General features: G+C 43.1%; 1 protein-coding gene across 3 annotated transcripts in view; it reads right to left on the bottom strand.

The window, feature by feature from the left end:
- IL16 (interleukin 16) overlaps positions 1-22,468 on the bottom strand; it is an 83,441-nt gene that overhangs the window by 17,494 nt on the left and 43,479 nt on the right. For all 3 annotated transcript variants that reach the window (XM_075897118.1, XM_006139266.4, XM_075897117.1), the window contains 8 exons: positions 17,163-17,273; positions 13,232-13,346; positions 11,123-11,196; positions 10,820-11,033; positions 9,780-9,897; positions 7,392-7,524; positions 5,013-5,100; positions 3,186-3,664 (listed from right to left, as the gene is read on the bottom strand). In XM_075897118.1, coding sequence (XP_075753233.1) covers positions 3,186-3,664; positions 5,013-5,100; positions 7,392-7,524; positions 9,780-9,897; positions 10,820-11,033; positions 11,123-11,196; positions 13,232-13,346; positions 17,163-17,273 — 1,332 coding nt within the window. The remainder of the gene's footprint in view (positions 1-3,185; positions 3,665-5,012; positions 5,101-7,391; positions 7,525-9,779; positions 9,898-10,819; positions 11,034-11,122; positions 11,197-13,231; positions 13,347-17,162; positions 17,274-22,468) is intronic.

Raw genomic sequence — 22,468 nt, 5'->3', positions numbered from 1 at the left:
ACAGTAGTGGGGTTTGCACTTACTCCTCACTATTCCAGTAAAGTGGGGGAGGAGAGCCTCAGGCCTGAGGGCCAGATGCAGCCCCCAGATTGCTTTGATCTGGCCCCTGAGGCTTAGGGCTTCCCCCTAGCACTGGGGAGCCTGCGCTCGCACTCTAGCCCACCCCCATCCCCTGCCACCCACCACGGGGTTGGAGCACACGCAATTTACTAGCGTAGGCCCCCGTAGGCTCTGGTGTGCAAGGGGAATGTGGGAAGTGTCTTTCTCCTTCTCCGTTGGGGACCATGTCAATGAGGGGTTTTTTGTCTTCTCACTTGTATGTGGCCCCCAACTGATTTTTTCCGTGGCGCTATGGCCCCCGATCCAAAAAGGGTTCCCCACTCCTGCAGTAAAGAGTTTACCTCTGTCAAGTTCCTGATCATCGCTGGCCGTGGTCATCTCAATCTGGGCTGATTTTCTAATCACCTTCTGGATGGCAGCAGTTTGTGTTCAGTCATCAAGAATGACTTCTGTCTTTTTAATATGGTGTTACTCAGACCCGCATGTCATCAAGAGCTTAGCCATCACTTGAGACCACACGATAATCGTGCAAATAGTTAGAGTAATAATGAATTATTTTCATAGGGGCAGAAAGTAAATTTTATCCTGATTCAAATTCATTTTAAGCATTACAATGCAACTAGCTTTGCATCTTTCTTCCGGTTAGGAGCCTGATCTCAGTTGAAAGGAAATAGGAATTTTGGATGTGCAAGGAACACATGATCAGATCCAACTGTGTGCTCCTGACTGATAGGGACTGTACCAATTTGCGTACTGACATAGAGCTGTGTACACTGCTAGACTATATATATGTATATATCTATATATATCTATATATATCTATATATTGTAACCTGTGTCTGTCTGTGTCTGAGAGTCCATTTGTTCAAAAACTCTGCCTAACCCGTAAGAGCTATGACCACCAAATTTGTTATGCATTTGCCTCTTACTCTAACTTAAACCGAGGTCAGGGTTTGGTTGTGCCTGGAAAATGAGAAGTGTCAGGAAAGGGACTGCAGATTGAACCTCTTTAGTCTAGAACTTTCTGGTCCAGAAACATCCGTCATCCAGAATAATTTTAGTTAGCCAGATGTCCACTTTTCATGAGTGTGGCCAAGTTTCCCAAGGTCCCATAAAGTTTGGGACCTATCTCTCAGTGTTCTGTGCTGTAATATAACTCTAATTTACCCATAAGTATACTCTAAGGGTGTGTCTAAACTACATCTCTCTATCGGCAGAGAGGTGTAAATTAGACACATCAAAATTGCTAATGAAGTGGGGATTTAAATATCCCATGCTTCATTAGCATAAAAATGGCAACCGTGTTTTTTGGCATGGAGCTTTGCTAAGAAAAAAGCAGCAGTCTAGAGGCTGATCTTTCAAAAAATATAGCCTTTTTTGAAAGATCCTGTAAATCTCATTGTAAGCTCCGTGCCGAAAAAAAGTGGTGGCCACTTTTATGCTAATGAAGTGCAGGATATTTAAAATAGAAAGATGACCAATTTACAAATTGCAAATTATTGCATGAAGCCTCTTTCGAAAGTAAATTGGAAAAAGATTTGCATTTTGCGTACTGCAAATTGCTTTTTTTTTCCAATTTAACATTGCAGTGTAGACCTAGACTAGCAGTTGTAATCTGTAAAATATTACAGTTTAAAGCACAGTCATAAATTTCAATTAAGTAATTTTAGGCTTGAAAAAAGCAAGTTTACAAATCTCCAAAAATGATACCGAAAACTATGGCCAGTACTTTTCAAATTGAGTAATATGACTTGTTTGAGGGATGAAGGAAAATAGAAGGACACTAATAAATCCTTGACTCAATTATCTTAAATACATTCTGAAAAGTAGAAATTTTCTCTTCCTTAAAGCCACCAGCCTAAGAGACATGAAGTCTTTCAAAGGAAGCTTTCTTTAACTGCACTAAACTTCCCTGAGTGCGTATTTATGTCAGGATTTCTTTTGTTTCCCTTATTACTGCAGAATCATAGTTGCAGCTTAATAAGCAAGAATTGCATTATTTCTGTGCTTGGAAAATTACTTGTTTTAAATGGGACCCCAATAAGCAGTTTTTCCTTGTCTTGTTTTCCCTAACAAGGCTGATTTTATAATAGCTGTTTATGTGAATGCATATATTTCTATTGCACTCCACAGAGGAGGTTAGGAGTTGTTATATTACTTGCTTTATGCTATACATTAATCAAGGCCTTTACTGTTGTGTAGGTTTATTTTCATTGTTAAGCCTCGAGCTGATGGTTGTTCAGTTTTATTTGTTTCACCTGGCACTAAATTCTGTTAATTTCTACTAGCCTATTACTAAACTCTGGGTTCCTTTTTTTAAACAAACCACAACTCAGTTTCCTCACACACAACACAGAACCATACACACTTATGCAAATGTACTTCTCTGTTTCTGGTTAATTCTTTTGGGGGAAGGCGAGATGGACATCTGATTGTATAAAATAATTCACTTAATTTTAAGACTACAAAAGAGCTAAGCTAATCAACAAGTAAGAGAGAGAGAGAGAGCACTCGAGAGAGTCCATGGTCCTTTTAACTATGTATTTAAAGCATTAAGGCCTTATCTAGGTCATTAGGGATTTGGGGCAAACTGTTCCCATTGCTACTAATACCAGTGCATTTCCTCCAGTGAGCATGCTAGGGCTGTTTCATAGTATTGTTCTTGTTTATTGAGGTCACTTTTCATTGAATGGCTTGGCTCTGTGAATTTGCTGTTGTAGAGTCAGGGAGATTGAGAATGGAAAGGTTGCATGCTCTGCCTTTTCTGGCCAGCAGCCCACTGCTGTTCCAGTCCCATTTGACCAGAGACTGCCAAATACTCTGAATTGTTTTGTACCGATGACATATGTTCACGTGGGGACTATCTCATTCATTCTCACTCCTGTCTGCATTTGTCCCTGCCTGTTATGCATTTGTCCTTTACTTCTGGAAAACATACATTTCAGCACTCCTCTGCCAAACAACCCTCGTTTGGGAGGGAGGGGGTTCGGTTTAGGACTCAGATTCAAATTTCACTAAACAGATAACATATCAGTTTACCTTCTGAATATCAGAACATTTTAAAAGGTGAAAAAGCCTCACTGGTTTTCCTAAAACCTTTGAGGACTATGCAGGGTTTGTCTTACCTGAACATTGGCAGAAGATGGGCTCCCATCATCCTGTAGCATAGACTTCTCTTTCATGTCTGTGTTACACTGGTCAGTGTCTGTGCAGTCTTGTTTAAAATACTTCCTGGGTGGAGGTTTGGGCTTTGATGATTTAGGTTTTCTAACAAGAATCTCTGAAGATCTTTTTACATTCTGAGAGGGATGGTCTGCTTCGTGGCCAGTGGGAGAGGAATGGTTCTCCAAACTGGTTCCAGGCAATGAATCCAGCAAGCCAGGCTTTCTGCTAATTGGTACGTCGACACTGTGTACTTTTGCCTTCAAGTCAGCAAGCTGGTATGTGGTGCCATTATTGCACGATGACCTGGTGTTGTAACTGCTGTCGCTGCTGGAACGGGTCATTAATTTCTGAGCTCTGTGGTTGCAAGAAGCAGTTGTCTTCTCAATGTGTTTTTCATGCTGGTATCTGCCATGCCAGCTAGTTTCCAGTCTTTTAAAACCTGTATCAGCAACATGACAAAAATATATAAAATGCAGCATATACCTTAATGGAAATAGATCTATTCATAGCATTTACTTCTATGGTTGTTCAATTAGATCCACTATAGAACTAAGTGCTCTGATCAGTGTACCACAGCGAAAGGGGGGGAAAGCATTTGTAGATCAAGGAATCCTTATTTGTTAGGCACAAACAGAACTACCAGTATACACTGTTCTCCTCTATAGTTTATTGGTGGTTCAATCTATTACCCTCACCCCATTTGAGAAAGAAAGGAGAGGCAAAATGACGCTCATATAATAATGCACTGTCATAATAAGCAGGGCCGGCTTTAGGAAGTGCAGGGCCCGATTTGTGGGGGGCAGGGCTGTGCATGCACCACGCACCTGGGAGTGGGGCCCTCTTAGGCTTGGAGCCTCTCTCTGAGGTGCGGGACCCGATTTGGGGGAATCGGCCTAAAACTGGCCCTGATCATAAGCACTACAGTCTGGAACTTGGCAAGTAGCCCAAAGAGTAAGCTAATATGTTGTTGCCAAAAAGGCATCAGGGTTCTACGTGGGCCTACGAGACATTTTGTTTGTTGTTGCTAATGTGGAAGGTTGCCAGATTCCACTGGTTTCTGTCTGAGTTACTTTTTTCCTACAGGTATTACTAAAGTGACATGCATGTAAAGTGAAGTGAGATGCATGCTGATTGCACCCAACATGGACTGAGAGTCATGCGCTCCCTCGGAATCCAATCAAGGTGCTGCTATGGCACAGCCTGCAAATTGTAAGTACGCAGCACGGTTAGTCTCTGGGAGAGGGTAGTTTTGCTATCTTGGTTACCACAATCTCATGGCTTATTAAGATGGAGGGCTACTCATGCAGCCCACTCACTAGCCTAAGTTGCCAGTTGCTGGGCTACGCTGCACCTGGGAACAAGCCTCCCAGTCTGAGAAGACAAACTCGTGTTAACAGGGCTCACGCTAGGATGCTAAAAATAGCAGTGTGGACATTGTGGCTCAAACAGAGACTCCGACTAACAATCCAAGCTCATCACCACTACACCCAGCCGAATCTTTGCCCAAGCTGCACTGTCCACAACTCTGGCTTTAGTGTGCAAGCTCAAGCCCTCCTAACACACATCTGTCTATCTGAACTGGGGTGTAGACATACTGTTGGAGGTCAGCCAGATGTCTTGCACTTTTTACACCATTCTCTGGCAGTGTGTCTGAGAATGGATTTCAGTCGTATAGCTCTACACTCTTTCCTCCTCCTTTCCCTTCTGCTCCAGGTTACTTGACTAGTTTGGTATCTGAGTCAATGCTAAGTTATAATGTCTCAGCTGGCTGAATGAAGTCCCCTTACCTTCGGTATTCCATAGGTGCCTCTCCTTTCCAAATTTGTTGTTTTCCACAGCTTGTGCCACAGCTTCCTTTAGCTGCTGTTCGGATACCTACAAAATGTTGTGTCATTCTGGGTCTTGCAAAGCTCAGCAAAAGATTGGCTCATCACACAACTCCCCATTCTTGCAAACGCTTTCTCCCAAAAATAGCCCTTATGCAGGCAAGCAGTCTCAATGAAATTAATAGGCATAAGCTTGTGAGCAAGGATTGCATGCATGAGGTAGGGTTTAATTAGTAATATATGTTCAGTGCGGCTGAAGCCTCAGTATTGACAATCTAGATAAATGGAACATTTTTCAAGAATAAACGGAAACTTAGCCATTGTACAAGATACATAAATCTGGGTTTGCCATTATAGGGTACAGGCTGAACCTCTCTAGTGCAGCACTCCCAGGACCTGACTGGTACTGAACTAGAGAATTTGTTGCACTCTTGGAGGTCAATAATGTCTAGCAGCATTATCAACACTTCCATTACTTATGGACTCTCAGAAGACATGTAGGGATTAATTAGAGCTAAATGGCAGCAAAGGACACTGAGAGCCAGGGCTAGTGGCTATAAATACACTTTTCTGGACCATGGAAAACTTGGCCACAACAATGATAAGTGGACATCTGATAACTAAAATCATGCTGGACCATCGATGTTGCCAGATCAGAGTGCCGGACTAGAGAGATTCAACCTGTATCTGGAGGGTGTGCTTTTTGTTGCTCAAATTAACCGTGTTAATAGTTAATAGACTACTAGAAAGCATTTTTAAAAGAAAATACCATAAGGATAAAATATTTCTTTCATATCACTCAATCTAATAGCAAGAATTGGCTGGGTAATATTATGCTGCCTTGTAATTACATTCAAGGAGAGCAGCTTAAAATCAATACTATCGAGTTTCACATTCTGTTCTTGATGTGCATTTCATCTTTCCCTGCTCATACTCCTCAATGAGAAGATTCTCTTGAATGAGTTTCAGATACTCTTGTTTTCTAAGAAGCATATGTTGCATATAATTGTTCCTGAAAACTTGTTTCTTTACTTTTTTTATTCAAATAGTTTCCCTGCTGATCTCGCACCTCATATTTCTCCATACATAAGACAGCTCACTATTTTGCATTTATATAGCTTGGGTTTGTACTTTATCCTATATCTTAGGTACAGTAAGAGTTACTGCATGTGTATCAGCAAGTTGTTATTTCTCAGACTGATTTATACTAGGGCTGTAAAGCAATAAAAAAAATTAATTGTAATGAACCATGCTGTTAAACAATAGAATACCACTTATTTAAATACTTTGGATAGTTTCTACCTTTTCAAATATATTAATTTCAATTAGAACACTGAATACAAAGTGCACAGTACTCACTTTATATTTATCTTTTATTATACATTTTTGCATTGTAAAAAAAAACAGTATCACGCTCCACATGTCATCCCTCTCAGGTTTTGGATGGCACTTGAAATTCTTAAATCTAGGGTTTAGTACTGTAGCTATTTTTAGAAATCTCACATTGGTACCTTCTTTGTATTTTGTCAAATCTGCTGTGAAAGTTTTAAAATGAACATGTGCTGAGTCATCATCTGCTGTCACATGAAATATAGGACAGCATGCAGGTAAAACAGAACAGGAGATGTACAATTCTCCCCCAAGGAGTTCAGTTACAAATTTAATTAACACATTATTCTTTTAAAAAGCATCAACATGGCAGCATGTCCTCTGAAATGGTGGCTGAAACATGAACATTGACAAATGAACATTTAGCAACGCAAATACCTTGCAACACCGGCTACTAAAGTACCATCTGAACACCTGTTCTCACTATCAGGTGAGACTGTAAATAAGAAGTAGGCAGCATTATCCCCTGTAAATGTAAACAAACTTGTTTGTCCTTAGTTATTGGCTGAACAAGAAGTAGGATCAAGTGGACTTAAAGGAACTAAAAGTTTTACATTGTTTTGGTTTTGAGTGCAGTTATGTAACAAAAAAAAGTCTACATTTGTAATTTGCACTTCCACTATAGAGAGGATTCACTACAGTCATTTTATGAAGTGAACTGAAAGATACTATTTTTTATCATTTTTACAGTGCAAATATTGATAATCAAAACTATGAAGTGAGCACTCTACACATCATATTCCGTGTTCTAATAGAAATCAATATATTTGAAATTGTAGAAAAACCCTCCAAAATATCCAATACATTACAATTGATATTCTATTGTTTAACAATGCGAATAGTCAAGATTAATTGACAGCTGTAATTTATACCAGATTCTGCTACCAGTGTTAGTGTTAGTAGTTTCTTAATATTTGCTTTATTCGGAATCAGAATAATGTGGAATGCTACCTGTGGATCAGGGTGTCTGCTAATAATAATCTGCACAGCACCAGGACTGCAGTGACTTAGAAGAGCATAAACTTCATTAAGTGTCATATTTTGGACTGGCGCTTCATTAATTTCTATGATTTCATCTCCATACCTACAAAGGGATAAAAAGAAAAATCCAGCATGGGTGGCTGTAGACTTTCCATTGTTATTTCCAGTGCATTGTTCCATCATAACTGTGACCATGCAAAAAAAAAAATACATGCATGAGGTTGAGATTTATTATGGTCACAGATTACTTTAGTTTGTTTCACTGAGCCCCTAGGGCCCACCACTGGAAAGGGAATCAGCACTGGGATGTGAAGTTTCCTCATTGTTTGCAGTCTCCATGAACCTGAATTTTCTGCTGAATGCAGCTGGTAAGTGGAGAAGAGAGTGCAAAGGACCTATTTTCTGTTCTCATCCTGCAAACTCACTTCAGGGGTGGGTTTATTGTTGGTCCAGTCCTCAGTGTAGACAACAGCAGTCTGAAAGCTGGTGTCTAACTTACTGTTGTTTGCAGTGGTCCTCAGGAACTGTCCTGACAGCCAGGAAAAGCTACTGGCATGTAAGGATTCCCTAGCCATGCCTTTTAGTTCCTGGTTTCACTACTACATTGAGTGAGTGATTTTGGATGACTTTCCTTCACAGGGGGAATCTTCCAGTGCCAGATATGCTGCCTTGAGGGAAATTTGGCACTGGGAAAAAAGACACGCTTTTCTAATGGACCTCCATTATCTATATGTATTTGAAAGTTCCTTTTAATATTTAGCGTTTTTATAGGGCACTAGCAAACAGTTGCACATTCCGTAGTGCACATTTTGTATTATAAAGGTAGGACAGAAAATGACACAGAAGGCTGCCTTATTGAGTATCGCTTACACCCACGAGTTCCTTCCTGCCTATAACTTAGCATAACTTTGGGTCTGTGAAAAGCTTACTACTGAAAGAGCAGAAAGGACAGGAACAGTGCCTGAGATACAAAGTGGGTGAAGTAGGCAGGGCCAATCAGAGGGAGGGGGCAGGAGGCCCATTTGGCCTGGGCCTCATACTCAAACTGGGACTCAAATTTAGACACTTGTTAAGTTTTTGGCATTTGATAAGTTTCACAACTTATTTTTAGGCATATCCCTATCGGACCAAAATGTGACAAACTCTCTCAAGCTAGAAAAGCTTTTGTTACATAAAAAAACATTCAAATTCTCTCTTTTTTTTTTTTTGGTGCCTTATTTTGTTTTCATGTGTTGTCATTTTTAATTTTTATTATAATTAAGGGGCCTCAAAAGTTGGAAGTGGCCCGAGAGGCCCTGGAAGTAGGCCCAGTAAAGATATTACCTCACCCACTTGTCTAATATTCTCGGACCAACAATACTGCTGCATAATAGTGTCTGTCCTTTATTTTAAATGCAGAAGAGTAATTTATTAATAATGGGCACTTAGATACTAATTATTGTAAACTCAGTCCTCTGTTGAACGAGTCTTTCCTAATGACATTCAAACACCAAGTAGAGGGGAACTCTTGTGCCCTTTCTCTCCTCCTTCCCAAACATGTACATAGGAGCTAAGGGTTTCAAAGTTTCAGTCCAAATGTTGCAGAACTTGTGGCATTTTCAGCTGAGTTTTCAGGTACATTCAGGGTGCAAAACGGGTGTTAAAACAAAAACTGTTTGAGTTCTGCACAAACACACATTGTATCAGGTGCTCCTAGTGTTGTCATCTGGTGATGCTGCTCTCAAATCCTATGGGATAAATTCCTGTTGTTGAAGATGGTCCATATGCAGCAAAGCCATATTTCTGTTATACAGTAGAACGTATGCAAGAGCGCTACAGTGCCACCCACACCTGGGCACACTCTGGGTGCACATAGGTACAGGGGAGTATTCTAAACAAGGTCATTCTTTCAGTGTATGTGGTTGCTTTTTGTGTCCGGGGAAGAATGGAGCAGGGCCAGTGGCTATGCAGCTCCTCTAATCATTTCTCCTGGAGAAAGGTGTCGAAGCAAAGGGAATAAACTGTCCCCAGAAATGTTTCCTTCTGTCAATTCCATCTAAGGGCCTATGTACTGCAAAGCCCATTTACTTGAACTTTATGTGGGCGAAGGCAACAGTTGGCCCCATGACAGACATTGTTCATATTTAAGCCACTCTTAGTTTGATCCTCAATTTTTTCATGCATCTCCCTTTGTTCTCAGTTCCTGTTTTCCTAGATTATAATCCCATTTCCTGCCAGCTGATACCCGTTCCTGTATGTTGTGAACCTTAGCCTCCTCCTTGGAGAGATGAGAGCTCCATCTGAGATAACTGTGTATCTGACAGGGGAATGAGAAACTTTCATTCTGAAAGTATCCCTCATAAAAAACATTCAACATACCTGAGCCTCCCATCCATATGAGCCACGGAGCCTGGTGAGAGGGTATGAATAAATATCCCTGAAATGCACTGGGAGTATGGGACACTGCACAAGCCAATTCCTAGGCCAACACCAGCTTCTGAAAAGGTTCATCAAAAAGATGCATAAGAAATGCGAGCACCAAAATAATCTGAGAATATAGTTTCTAAACCGTGTCCTCAAACATGCATGTGAAAAACAGAGCTCTTGGCAGCTATGCACTTTCCACGTGCAAATGCAGGTGTTTTGCATGTATAAGGGGGATGCCCCCAACTACTTTCTTCCACTATTTGATCTGAGGAAGTGGGTCTGGCCCACGAAAGCTCAACATCTAATAAACCATCTTGTTAATCTTTAAAGTGCTACATTGTCCTGCATTTTGCCCCTTTAAAACTGTAATTCCCACATTTAGAGTTGGCATGTTGTAGATACGGTTCAATGAAAATTGGTTTTGCAAAGGCTCTGTCGTGCAAACCTTTCGATTTGTAAGAACTCTTCCTCTTTGCAGAGACAGCAGCCATTGAGTTGATATAGAGTTGATGCAAACTATTCAAGAGACCAGTTACACTTAATTACTTTTGTTCTTTGTTTTGGTGCATCCAGTATTCTTAACTTAGTCATTCTTTCAGTGTATGTGGTTGAGTTTTGAGTATGGGGAAAAAGCCAGCAGTTGTGGGGTAAGGATGTTAAATATTGATTAACTGAATAGTCAAGTAACCTCATGAATTCTAATTGGTTAGTCAGCTATTCTATACAGGAAACCCCCGCGTTACAATGGCCCGAGTTGTCAATCTCATGCTTCAGTGGAACAACAGGTAGAAATATGGATTGTGAAAGCCAAAAATGGATAGAGAGCTTGGCTGGATCTCTTGACAGGCATCAGCACTGATTCTAAATCAGTGAGTTGGAAAAAACCTGCAAGCAGGCGAGGAATTTGGATAAAGAGAAGAAAAACATGCAAAAAGTAAACAAGCCATCAGTTTGTTCCATGTATTCCTTGTTCAGGTTATTTTAGCACTTACCTTTGGTCAGGGAAACTTCCATTATAACTCTGTCATTGGGCTTGGAGGTGTTTAATAAGAGAGCAGCACCAGCTGAACTGAAAGAGCTGTTTTCCTTGGTTATCTTAGTGCTGGAGCTCAGAGACGGGCATAAGTGAGACGATAGGTAGTTAGAGGCAGAATAAGGGGTGTTAAGACTTGTCCTGACTGTCAGGGTGAGGAGACCCTTTTTGGCCTGCTAGAAAGAAAAAATGATGAGTGGACTGATATCACATGCACCTTGTGTGTAAAGGCAGAAATTGTGCTGTGAGGAGGGTGCGTAACCTTGAATTTTTGTAAAGCATCATAATGCGTTAATCCATGCATTGATTCTCCGTTCAGTTCCAGAATTTCATCCCCTGTTTTAAAAAGGAATAAACAAACTGCATTACTAATTGCTATTAGCCAAAAGTGTAAGACACAAATATTTAAGAATGATCATGCCTTGTGCAAATGCAGTAACACATGGAGATGAAAATATACCACATACAGCACTGCCTTCAGTGGGACCAGACAGGGCCCTTTCGCGACATTAGAAAGCTGCTATAAATGTTATGTACTCTAACTTAATATTTATAGATTGCATTTAAGGTTAGACTCCTCCCCAATACTGGAAATTATTCCAATTTTACACTTTTGGTTTTACCAACCTTTGAAGTTTTATCCTAACAAGTTGTTTTAGATTCATTCCTCCCCACCCCCACTTCATGAGAAGAGAATAAAAGGTTTCCATCTCTCAAATTTTCCCTTTGCCAAAATGGCTGCCATCTACTATTACTGACAGGGCCAAAGCCAACAAGATAGGCTCTATCTAGCTAAACGTGGCAATAAAGCTGCCCTTAATGCAGTTGGCTGCCTTCTCCTGTTTTAAATGAGAGTAAGGCCATTCCAACAGGCAAAATGGCTACCAATTTATGGCTCAGGGAGCTAGACTGGACATATGGACTGCAGAGGGCAGCAGAGACACTGTGAAAAGTGGAGGGGGGGGGGGCAGGGACCAGGCCATTGGCAATAGCAGGAGGCAGATTTAGGTGGCCAGGAGGATGTGGGGGTGCAGAGGACAGTGACAGGGTGGGAGATGGAGGGACTGAATGGCAGCTCCCCCAGCTTGAGGTAATGATGGGAGTCACCTCTGTGCAGCCAGGGGAAGGCAAGGTCACAGTGTTGCCAACTCTGATGAACTGATCTGTGCAACGGCCTTGGAGCTGAGGACACAGACCTGCCCTGTCACTGAGCCCTGCCTTCATGTGTAGCCTAAGGATGTTAAGTAGCGAGTAAATGACTAATCGTGTACGCGATACAATTTGTATTGACTATATGATTAGTCAATAAGGGTCCGCTGCAGCTCTGCAGTTTAAATCTAGTAGGAGCTGGGCATGCAAGTAGCCTGGCTACTACTACATTTGAACTACAGAGCTGCAACAGGAGTAAGTCTGGGACCCGGCCGCCTGGCTCTTACTACATTTAAAAGGCAAAGCCGGCTCCCCCCAGCACAGGCTACTGCTTCCTTCTCCCCTCCCCTTCACTCTTGCTGTCTCTGATAAGCTTAGGATTATTGGGTAGTCGACTATTTGACTACTCTTTTACATCCCTAGTGTAACCTAGAGTAGTGTGTGTGGCCTAGGGGAGCAGGAGTTGGGGAAGTGGTGCTAGTAGTTCCTAGGTGAAGAAGTGTTGCTCTGGGGTCAGAGCAATAAGAGGAAACAGCTGGCCGTTCTCCTAGCTCAGTGGTCAGGATTGGGTAAGTGGCATCTGCATCTGAGCAGCCTGGGAGAGGCTTGCATTTCAGTGGTCACTAAAGGTTACCTTTCAGCCTGAAATTATCACAGGGGAAAAGGAGTCAATGAGAGTTTAAAAAGTCAAGATACACTAAACAAGATGATCTGTTTTTTTAAAAAAAAACCCTCCTGCCATTGGGAGTGTCTGTCTGATGATTTCTGCTCTCTTGATGGCAGCAATACTGAATTTGACAGGTGAATGTTGAAAATTCACTGAAAATGGGGGTTGAAGGGAAACAGCAAATGTATTTGATTTCCCACTCCAATTTCCTGCCTTGCTCTATTTATAATGTCTAAAAGAGTAGCTGAGTCACTAGTCTTTCTCCTGAGATAAACAAAGGAGCAATGCCAATGAGAATATAGACATTTGTCATTCAGGCAATGAAATTAAACTGCCATCTCATTTCTTAATGGTCACCGAACAATATTTAGGGGAAAACAACTTTCATTCATAGGCAACCTAAGCTAGAATTGACCCCTTTGTCACCAACCAACCTCACAAGCAACCTGATCCTCTTTTGTTATATATTTTAAACGTTTGATATTGTTTGTGTGCTAGTAACTTTTAAAACACCCGATCAAGCACTCTAAATATTTTTTCTTAGTAACCTCCTACCTTCTTGTAACCTTCCATCAGCCGCAGCAGCTCCACCTGGAAAGATGGTCTTAACGTAGATGCCAATGGGCCCATAAATGCTGTCCTTCCCTCCAACAATACTGAAGCCCAACCCCTAAATTATTAGAGAGAGAGAGAATGTTTATTTCTCATAATGGTTACATTGTTTTCCACATGGACGATAACAGTTAGCAGAATTGTTTGATGGACATTAACATTTTCATTACAATATTTAAAACAAAGGTGGATATAACAATCTCCAATTTAAATTTTCAGTTAAACACCTACATTCTTCTTTATAAAAGTCACAAGCAATTAGTTTGATACTATATATGTGCTGTAATAGTAACATGTAATGATTAGAACACAGGATTAAGTGCCATACTTCTGACACTGACATAATGTGTGGCCTTGGGTGAGTTATTTGTTAGGTCTATACTACTGGGAATGGTCAGCTTACGGTATGCAATTCCAGCTATGTAAATAATGTAGGCAGAGTTGATGTACCGTAAACCGAACTTCAGCGCCATTCCCGCAGCGGGAGGTCAAAGGGGAGAAACACTCCCGTTGATTTCCCTTACTCTTCGCAACAGTGAGGAGTACCAGCGCCGACCAGGACACCCTCAGCATTTTTTACTAGACCTGCTAAATTGAACACCAGACATTCTAAGACTTACCTCTGGGGGAATTCTGCACCCCAGCCCACATTCAGAATTTGTGTCCCCCAGAATTGCCAGAGAGGCACTGAAGTTATGCCTTTTTTCCCCACCAGTGGCTGCTGTGGCACAAGAACAGAGGGCATTCAGCCATAATGATCAGCAGCCAATAGGGAAGACAAAAGGCTGTCTTTCTCATAGCACCCTATCTGTGTGGCCCAGTGAGGAGGGACAGAGCAGGACAGATGGGAATGCTGGGGGGCCATATAGATGAGGATTCTGATGGGCTAGTTGGGAGGACAATCTGGAGCAGGGGCTGACTGGGAAGGAGGTGCAGAGCCCAAAAAATGGGCATGGCTGAGTGGGGGTGCAAAGACAATGGAGATGGGAGATGTGTGAGGGTGCAGGGCAGAGAATTGCTAAGTGGGAGTACAGAGACACATGGGGACAGGAGGAGGAAGATATAGGGCCACATGGGGATGGGGGCAGATGTGACTGTCTAGATGGGAGAGGCTAGAGGTCAGACAGGATCTGCATGGAGTTGGCACCTTAACTCTCTAACAATCCCATCACACACACACACCTCAAAAAACTGTTCCATGCTTCTCCCACTCATATCCAACAACTCTCAAGTTTCAATCCTAGGCACCTTCCCAGCAATTACATCCCTCTCCTTTGGCCTCTGACTCTCCTCTGCCTTTGCACCGTTTTTAAGGGAAGGTGGGAAATACATTTCCATATTGTAGTTTAAATGACTTATTAATCTACATTCTGTATTAATATGCCTAGTAAGAAAATGATTTGTCAAGAAAAACATTCCTGGAATCTTTTTTGTTGGCTGAATTGTTACAGACACACTTGCTGATGGGTATTTTTTTAAATAAATGGCAATTGGTATGATTATATTGTATGTTTGGATAAATAAAATATGCAGCATTTTACAGAATTCTAAAATTCTGTGCACAGAATCTTTAACTTTTTTATGCAGAATTTCTCCACCTCCCCCTGGAGTAGAGACCTTACTTAATTAGTATTTGTGAACCAAAATTATTATTTGTAAATCAAGTAGAAATCCTTGGATAAAAAGTGCTATAGAAGTGCAAATTACCACTATAATACAGATGATGATGATAATTTATTTTATTGATCTCCAGGGAAGGATTTTCTAATAGTTGTCCCTACATCTGAAATAGACATTGTTATTTGAGAAAGAGATCTTTATTAGAGAATTTACAAACCTGGAAGGACTGTGTTTAATGTCTAGCTTCCCTATTTTATGCATCCCAAGTTGCAAATGAAAGTCAAACATAATCACAAATGCGAATACAAATATGTGGCCAGACAGAGAGCAAGAACTAGGGATGTCAACGTGTGGTCGACTATATGATTAAATGACTAACCTGGGCTTATCGGTTAATCTTGTCGACTACACACATTTTCCCTCCTCATTGCTGCCTCTGTATCAGAGGCATGGGGGGGGGGTGAGAGCAGGAGCCGGTGCCCATGGGGAACTGGCTTTAAACAGGCTCCCCATGAGCACTGGATCCACTTGCCCCCCACTCCCTAACCCCGCACTGCTACCTCTGATAGAAAGGCAGAAGCACAGAGGGTGAGGGGGCAGGCTGGAACTGATGTGCACAGGGAACCAATTTTCAAGGCAGCTACCCACGCATTTCAGATCCACAGACCTGCTGCCTGTTCTCCCCTTGCTGGCTCCTACTGAGGTGGGGTGGAGGGGATAAGCAGAAGCTGGTGCTGGGGGGAGCTGGCTTAAAAGCTGTTTCCCCCCATCACCGGCTCCGTGGTGCCTCCTGCCCACCCCCTGCAGCAGTGGGGGCAAGAGGGGCAGGGAGCAGGGGAAGCTATCACGAAGCAGCCCCTGTCTGTGGGGGGTTGGAGCTCCCCACAGACAGAGGCTGCTCCGCATCCCACGCTGCTGCCTCTGTCCATGAGAAGCTCGGCTTCCTGTGGATAGGGGCTGCTGCCATTCTGCACTGCTGCCTCTGAGACAGAGGCAGCAGTGCAGGGTGGCAGGCAGCTGGCCCACAAGGGAAGCTGGTTTTTATACTAGCTTCCCTTGCACTTCGGCTCTTCAAGGGGCGATACAGAGGCAGTAGTGTGGGGTGGCAGGTGGCTCCCTAGAAGTGGGGTCGGGAATGTATTGGCTGCTGGCCCCATCCCCAGGGACTATTAAATAGTCATGCAACTGATAATATTTTAGACGACTATTCAATTACACTATATCTAACATCCCTAACAAGAACACCCATTTTGGTGTTTTTATTTATAAGTCTGAGAGCAATTGCCTTCTCTCTGTATCACTAAATATGGCCTTTGTAAATCTAAGTTTTATTTTTATGCATGTGTACATCATTTTACTGAAGGTTACGTTTATATAACTATGCTTTACCACCAGCTGCATCTTGTGGCATTTCCTGGCTTAACAAATTATCAGAATGATCCATGCTGCAAGGCCCAGTTAAACCGGATGATATAAACAATCTGGGGAGATATTGCCATGGAGAACAAGTTCCAGCTACTGTGCACACATGCAATTACCATTAGCCTCAATGGCAGATATGCACGTGCACGGAAAGTGAGCCCTCACTTAGAGTACAGTCAGTGTGCTATGAAATCCTGCAAAATCCGAATCGAGCTGATGACAAATTGTGCTAACGATACAATCCTGCACAGTAATGAATTCCCTCATTTCCTGTTAAGTCAGCTGGGAGTAGAGAGCAATCAGCCCCTAATAGGATAGAGTTCAGCTTTAGTCTGGCTATGTGACTGTTTGCTGCTTGTGAAAGGTGACTAATCTAAAGCTTCTGGAGGTTGCAGTCCTTTATTTACCTCCAGGTTAGACACAGCACAGGCAGTGCATTCTTCCCACACTGCCAGTCCACCACTGTGTCTCAGCTCTGACTTGGAGGGAGCACCTCTAGCAGGAAGTCTCCAGACCCCATTCAGTCAGTGCCCCCTGTTTGTTCAGAAGGATACCGGTGAATGTCAGCTATAGCAGTGATTGTATGATAAGGACATGTGTCTACTAGGAACTTGCCTTTGACCATCAACATACCATACGTACCACCAAAGAGGTGGCAGAAGATGGTGATTTTTAATCACTTGCTGGCCAGGTCTGAATTGGTACCAGCTACCCAGAAATGCAAGGCTTGCTGTCCCACATCCCACCTCCTTGCACCGTGCAGTGATGTGTATGTTTACACCTTGGAAGATGGCTAGTATTCTGTTACCATAAACATTCATGAATCTCTCACCTTCCCTTGGCCTTTCATCAAAACAATGTTTGATATTACGGAAGCTGGTGAGCCACAAGACGCATGTGTTAACTGAGCAGTGCTCAGCGATCTAGAAGGTTTTGAAACAGCCTGCAAAGAGAAAAATAGTTGTAATGCAATGCCAGGCACTTGTTGTGCAGAACAGATGAATGTGTAAAACTGGTCTGGGGGAGTACAGTCAAACTGGAACAACAGAGATCCCACAAGTGCTGGGTTTTTAAATGTCTGAATGATTTCATATAGTTCTTGAATTTCAGAACCTGTAGCTTACAGAATTGGCTGAATCATAGCCTTTTTTTTTCAGGTGCATAGCATATTCAGCTAAAACTCTCAAGTCCTTATAGACTCTGGGGTTGATTCTGAATGCAGAACACATCAATGATTCAACCAGATTTACTCCTGATTTACATGGGGAGATCAGAATCTGGACTCTAAAAGTTCTCCCTGGCAGTATCAATTATTTGAATCATATTATTTGTGTTGGCAGTTAATATTCCCATGAGAAAATTATGTGTTTGTATATTTGGGTCATTGCAAGTACTGTTGTGTGAGGGCCAGAGTATAACACTGTCAAGAAGGACAATCCAGGGAACTACAGACTGGTCAGACTCACCACAGTCCCCAGAAAAATCATGGAGGGGATCCCCAAAGAATCCATTTTGAAGCACTTGGAAGAGGGGACAGTGATCAGGAATAGTCAACATGGATTCACCAAGGACAAGTCATTCCTGACCAACCTGATTGCTTCTGTGATGAGGTATCTTGCTCTGTGGACATGGGGAAGTCGGTGGATGTGATATACCTTAATTTTAGCAAAGCTTTTGATACAGTTTCCCACAATATTCTTGCCAGCAAGTTAAGGAAGTATGGATTGGATAAATGGACTGTAGGGTGGATAGAAAGCGGGCTAATTTGTTGGGCCCAATGGGTAGTGATCAATGGCTCAATGTCTGGTAGGAGGTCAGTTTCAAGTGGAGTGCCCCAAAGATTGGTTCTAGGGCTGGTTTTATCCAACATCTTTATTAATGTTCTGGATGAGGGGATGGATTACATGTTCAGCAAGTTTGCGGATGACACTAAGCTAGGGGGAGAGGTAGATATGTTGGAGGGTGGGGATAGGGTGCAGAGTGACCTAGACAAATTGGAGGATTGGGCAAAAAGAAAACTTATGAGGTTCAACAAGGACAAGTGCAGAGTCCTGCACTCGGGACAGAAGAATCCCAAGCATTTTACAGGCTGGGGACCAATTGGCTAAGAAGCAGTTCAGCAGAAAAAAGACCTGGGGATTACAGGAGATGAGAAGCTGGATATGAGTCAACAGTGTGCCCTTGTAGGCAAGAAGGCTAATGGCATATTAGGGTGCATTAGGAGGAGCATTTCCAGCAGATCTTGAGGCCTTATCTGTAGTACAGCATCTAATTCTGGGTCCAGCAGAGAGCAACAAACATATTTTCATAGACACACCTACTTTCCCTAGATGTTCAGAAGACAGGGATGCTTTGGCTGGTTTTGGCTTGCAACTCACTTTGAGTGCAGGAGGAATGAAATGCACTACAGTGCTTCTCATCCACTGTAATCCCCAGGTCCTTTTCTTCTGAACTGCTACTTAGCCATTCGGTCCCCAGCCTGAACACTGTATGAGTGAAGGGCAGCAGAACTGTACTTGGCATGCCTTGAGTGAGGATGTCACCCTAAACGGAACCTCACTTGCTAAGCAGGGGGTAAGGATGCCACATCCCACTGAAGATGAGGGGGTAGGAATAGGGATTCCTACCCAATGGTGAATACTCTGCCTTAAGAGTCCTAGACATCATTTGAGCCTCACCCATCCAATGCTTACAGACAGAGCTGATTGGACTCAACTGAGAGGCCTTGTTTCTGTTCAGTGATTTCTAGAGATGAAACCACCGAGGAGCAGAACTAGGAGTTAAACTTTGGACGTGGTGTGGGAACAGCGTTGCAGTGAAAGACAACAAAGAGGCAGCGGCCCAGAGGCTCCCTACCCCATGAAGTCACTAAGAGCCCAATTACGTTGGAGAACCCCAGAACATGGTAAGCAGCAATGGCAAAGATATTTGGCAAGAGTGAGCGGGCGGAGATAATGGCAACAGCAAACAGTGAGCGGTGGCAAAGATAGCAGGAGTAGCAGTAGGGAGCCAGCTGAAGAGGCAGCAGCAGCAGGTTGGGCATTGCTTGCTGCCTTGATGCCCTTCCCCTTTCAGAGGTGGTAGATGGACCCATGAGAATGTACCTCTGAACTCCATAGCTTTGCTAAGGACAAACAACTGTGAGTGGAGAGAGTTATATGTTGTACGGACGGTAGTTCATTTAAATTTCACACCACACAATGAGAAATTGAGGCAAAAGACATTGTCCAATATATGGAAAAGCGACGAGGAGTCCTGTGGCACCTTATAGACTAACTGAAGTGTAGGAGCATAAGCTTTCGTGGGCAAAGACCCACTTCGTCAGATGCATGTAGCTTATGCTCCTACACTTCAGTTAGTCTATAAGGAGCCACAGGACTCCTCGTCGCCTTTGCAGATTCAGACTAACACGGCTACCCCTCTGATACTTGACTCCAATATATGGAAAAAGGATGTTTGTTTATGGCTATGTGGTTGCGGTTGTAGAGTTTTCCCCAATTAATGCTTGGTTCTCTTTCATTTTAATACAAGCTTTCTTTTGTTAGACACAGACTCAGTGCTTGGCAGTGGGGAGATATTGCCTCTTAGAGGAGTCTGGGGATGGTGTTTAGTTTTCCCAGATTTCTGGGTGGAGACTCAAGCCACTTCTATTTTGGATTGTTCAGGGGGATCTTGTTGTTGTCGATTCCAGCTGGCAGAAGGATTACAGGCATTATGAAGACTTCCTATCTGAACATTAGCACAAAGTTCATTTAAGTTCTGAATCAACTTCTTATCTAATGTTAAGCATGCATGAAGTTCAGCGGGGCCAGAAACACGTGCAGGGAAATTCTACAAATTTGTTTATGCAGTATTGTGAAACTAGCAGCTGCACGAGGCTTTAATGTATGGAACAGACATCAAGAATTCAACTTCCACATAGGTCAGGAAATGAGGGTTGATTAGAAAAGGAGAATAAGCTTATTCGTGCAGCACCATAGAGCATTAAGAATGTGACTATCAGAGAAATAGCTGTGCAATGCCAAAATATACTCAATAAAAGATACATCTCAGTAAAATGGGTTATACCTATGCTGTAGTCCATCTTCCCTTAGGGATCTGCAGGAGAAGGGCATTTGACACGGTCTCGCATGACCTTCTTATCAATAAAGTAGGGAAATACAACCTAGATGGGGGTCCTATAAGGTAGTTGCATAACTGGCTGGATAACCATTCTCAGGGTATGTCTATGCTGCCACCCTAGTTCGAACTAGGGTGGCTAATGTAGGCAATCGAAGTTGCAAATGAAGCCCGGGATTTAAATATCCCGGGCTTCATTTGCATCTTGCCGGGCGCCGCCATTTTTAAATCCCCATTAGTGCGGACTTCGTGCCCGCGGCTACACGCAGCATGGAGTAGGTAGTTCGAATTAGGCTTTCTAATTCGAACTACCATTACACCTCGTTCCACAAGGAGTAACGGTAGTTCAGATTAGAGAGCCTAATTCGAACTACCTACTCCGTGTCGTGTGTAGCCACGGGCACGGAGTCCGCACTAACGGGGATTTAAAAATGGCGGCGCCCGGCAAGATGCAAATGAAGCCCAGGATATTTAAATCCCGGGCTTCATTTGCAACTTCGATTGCCTACATTAGCCACTCTAGTTCGAACTAGGGTGGCAGTGTAGACATACCCTCAGAGAGTAGTTATTAACAGTTCATAATCATGCTGGAAGGGAATAACAAGTGGGTTCTGCAGGGGTCTGTTGTGGGACCGGTTTTGTTCAATATCCTCATCAACGATTTAGATGATTCTGAATCCACGAGCAATTCCTGGACAGTGCTCATGTGGAGGCAGCTGAGGTAACTATCCCAGTACACAAGATTGTTGACACATCACTGGTGGAGAAGGAGATGGCTCAGGGTGGACACTGGCAGCTGGTTACTTCTGGCAGCAGACACTGCTCCACTCCTGCTCTGAGCCCTCCCAACATGGTACTAGGAAACCGTTATGCTCTTCTTGATACAGGAGATAAGGAATCACCCCCTATAACAGAGGAGGAGAAGCTTCGTACCCCCAAGGCTGGGAGGTCTGCTGCCACCACTGCGAATAGGAAACGTAGGGTAGTGGTGGTCGGAGACTCTCTTCTGAGGGGGACGGAGGTGCCCATATGTCGCCCTGACATTTAATCTCGGGAGATATGCTGCCTGCCAGGGGCCCGTCAAAGATTATCCGGCCCTCTGACTACTACCCCATGCTACTCATCCATGTGGGCACTAATGATACTGCAAGATGTGACACTGAGCGGATCAAAAGTGTCTACAGGGCTCTGAGAGTACGGATGAAGGAGTTTGGAGTGCAGGTGGTATTCTCTTCGATCCTTCCTGTCGCAGGTAGGGGCCCGGCCAGAGACAGGTGTATCCTGGAGGTGAATGCCTGGCTGTGAAGATGGTGTCGCCAAGAGGGCTTTGGCTTCCTCGACCATGGGATGCTATTCCAGGAAGGACTGCTAGGCAGAGATGGTGTTCACCTTTCAAGGAGGGGGATGACCCTATTTGGACACAGACTGGCTAACCTAGTGAGGAGGGCTTTCAACTAGGTTCGACAGGGACAGGCGAGCAAAGTCCATGGGTAAGTGAAAACCATGGAGACCTGGGAGATGGGTCAGAAATGGGAGGGAGCATTGGTTATAATGGCAGAGAGAGAGGAGGGTCAGGGCAAAATGGGAGGCAAGATCAAATCAGTATCTTATATGCCTATATACAAATGCGAGAAGTATGGGTAATAAGCAGGAAGAACTGGAAGTGCTAATAAATAAATACAACTATGACATTGTTGGCATCACAGAAACTTGGTGCGATAATACACATGATTGGAATGTTGGGATGGAAAGGTACAGCTTGCTCAGGCAGGCTAGACAGGGAAAAAAGGGATGAAGAATTGCCTTATATATTAAAAATGTACACACTTGGACTGAGGTGGAGACAGACATGGGAGACAGAAGTGTTGAGAGTCTCTGGGCTAGGCTAAAAGGAGTAAAAAACAAGAGTGATGTCATGCTAGGAGTCTACTACAGGCCACCTACCCAGGTGGATGAGGCTTTTTTTAAACAACTAACAAAATCATCCAAAGCCCAAGATTTGGTGGTGATGGGGGACTT

Source organism: Pelodiscus sinensis, chromosome 14 (assembly GCF_049634645.1).
Source record: "Pelodiscus sinensis isolate JC-2024 chromosome 14, ASM4963464v1, whole genome shotgun sequence".
NCBI lineage: Eukaryota > Metazoa > Chordata > Testudines > Trionychidae > Pelodiscus > Pelodiscus sinensis.
The sequence above is the reverse complement of the archived record's forward strand: the minus strand, read 5'-3'. Positions and strand labels throughout refer to the sequence as shown.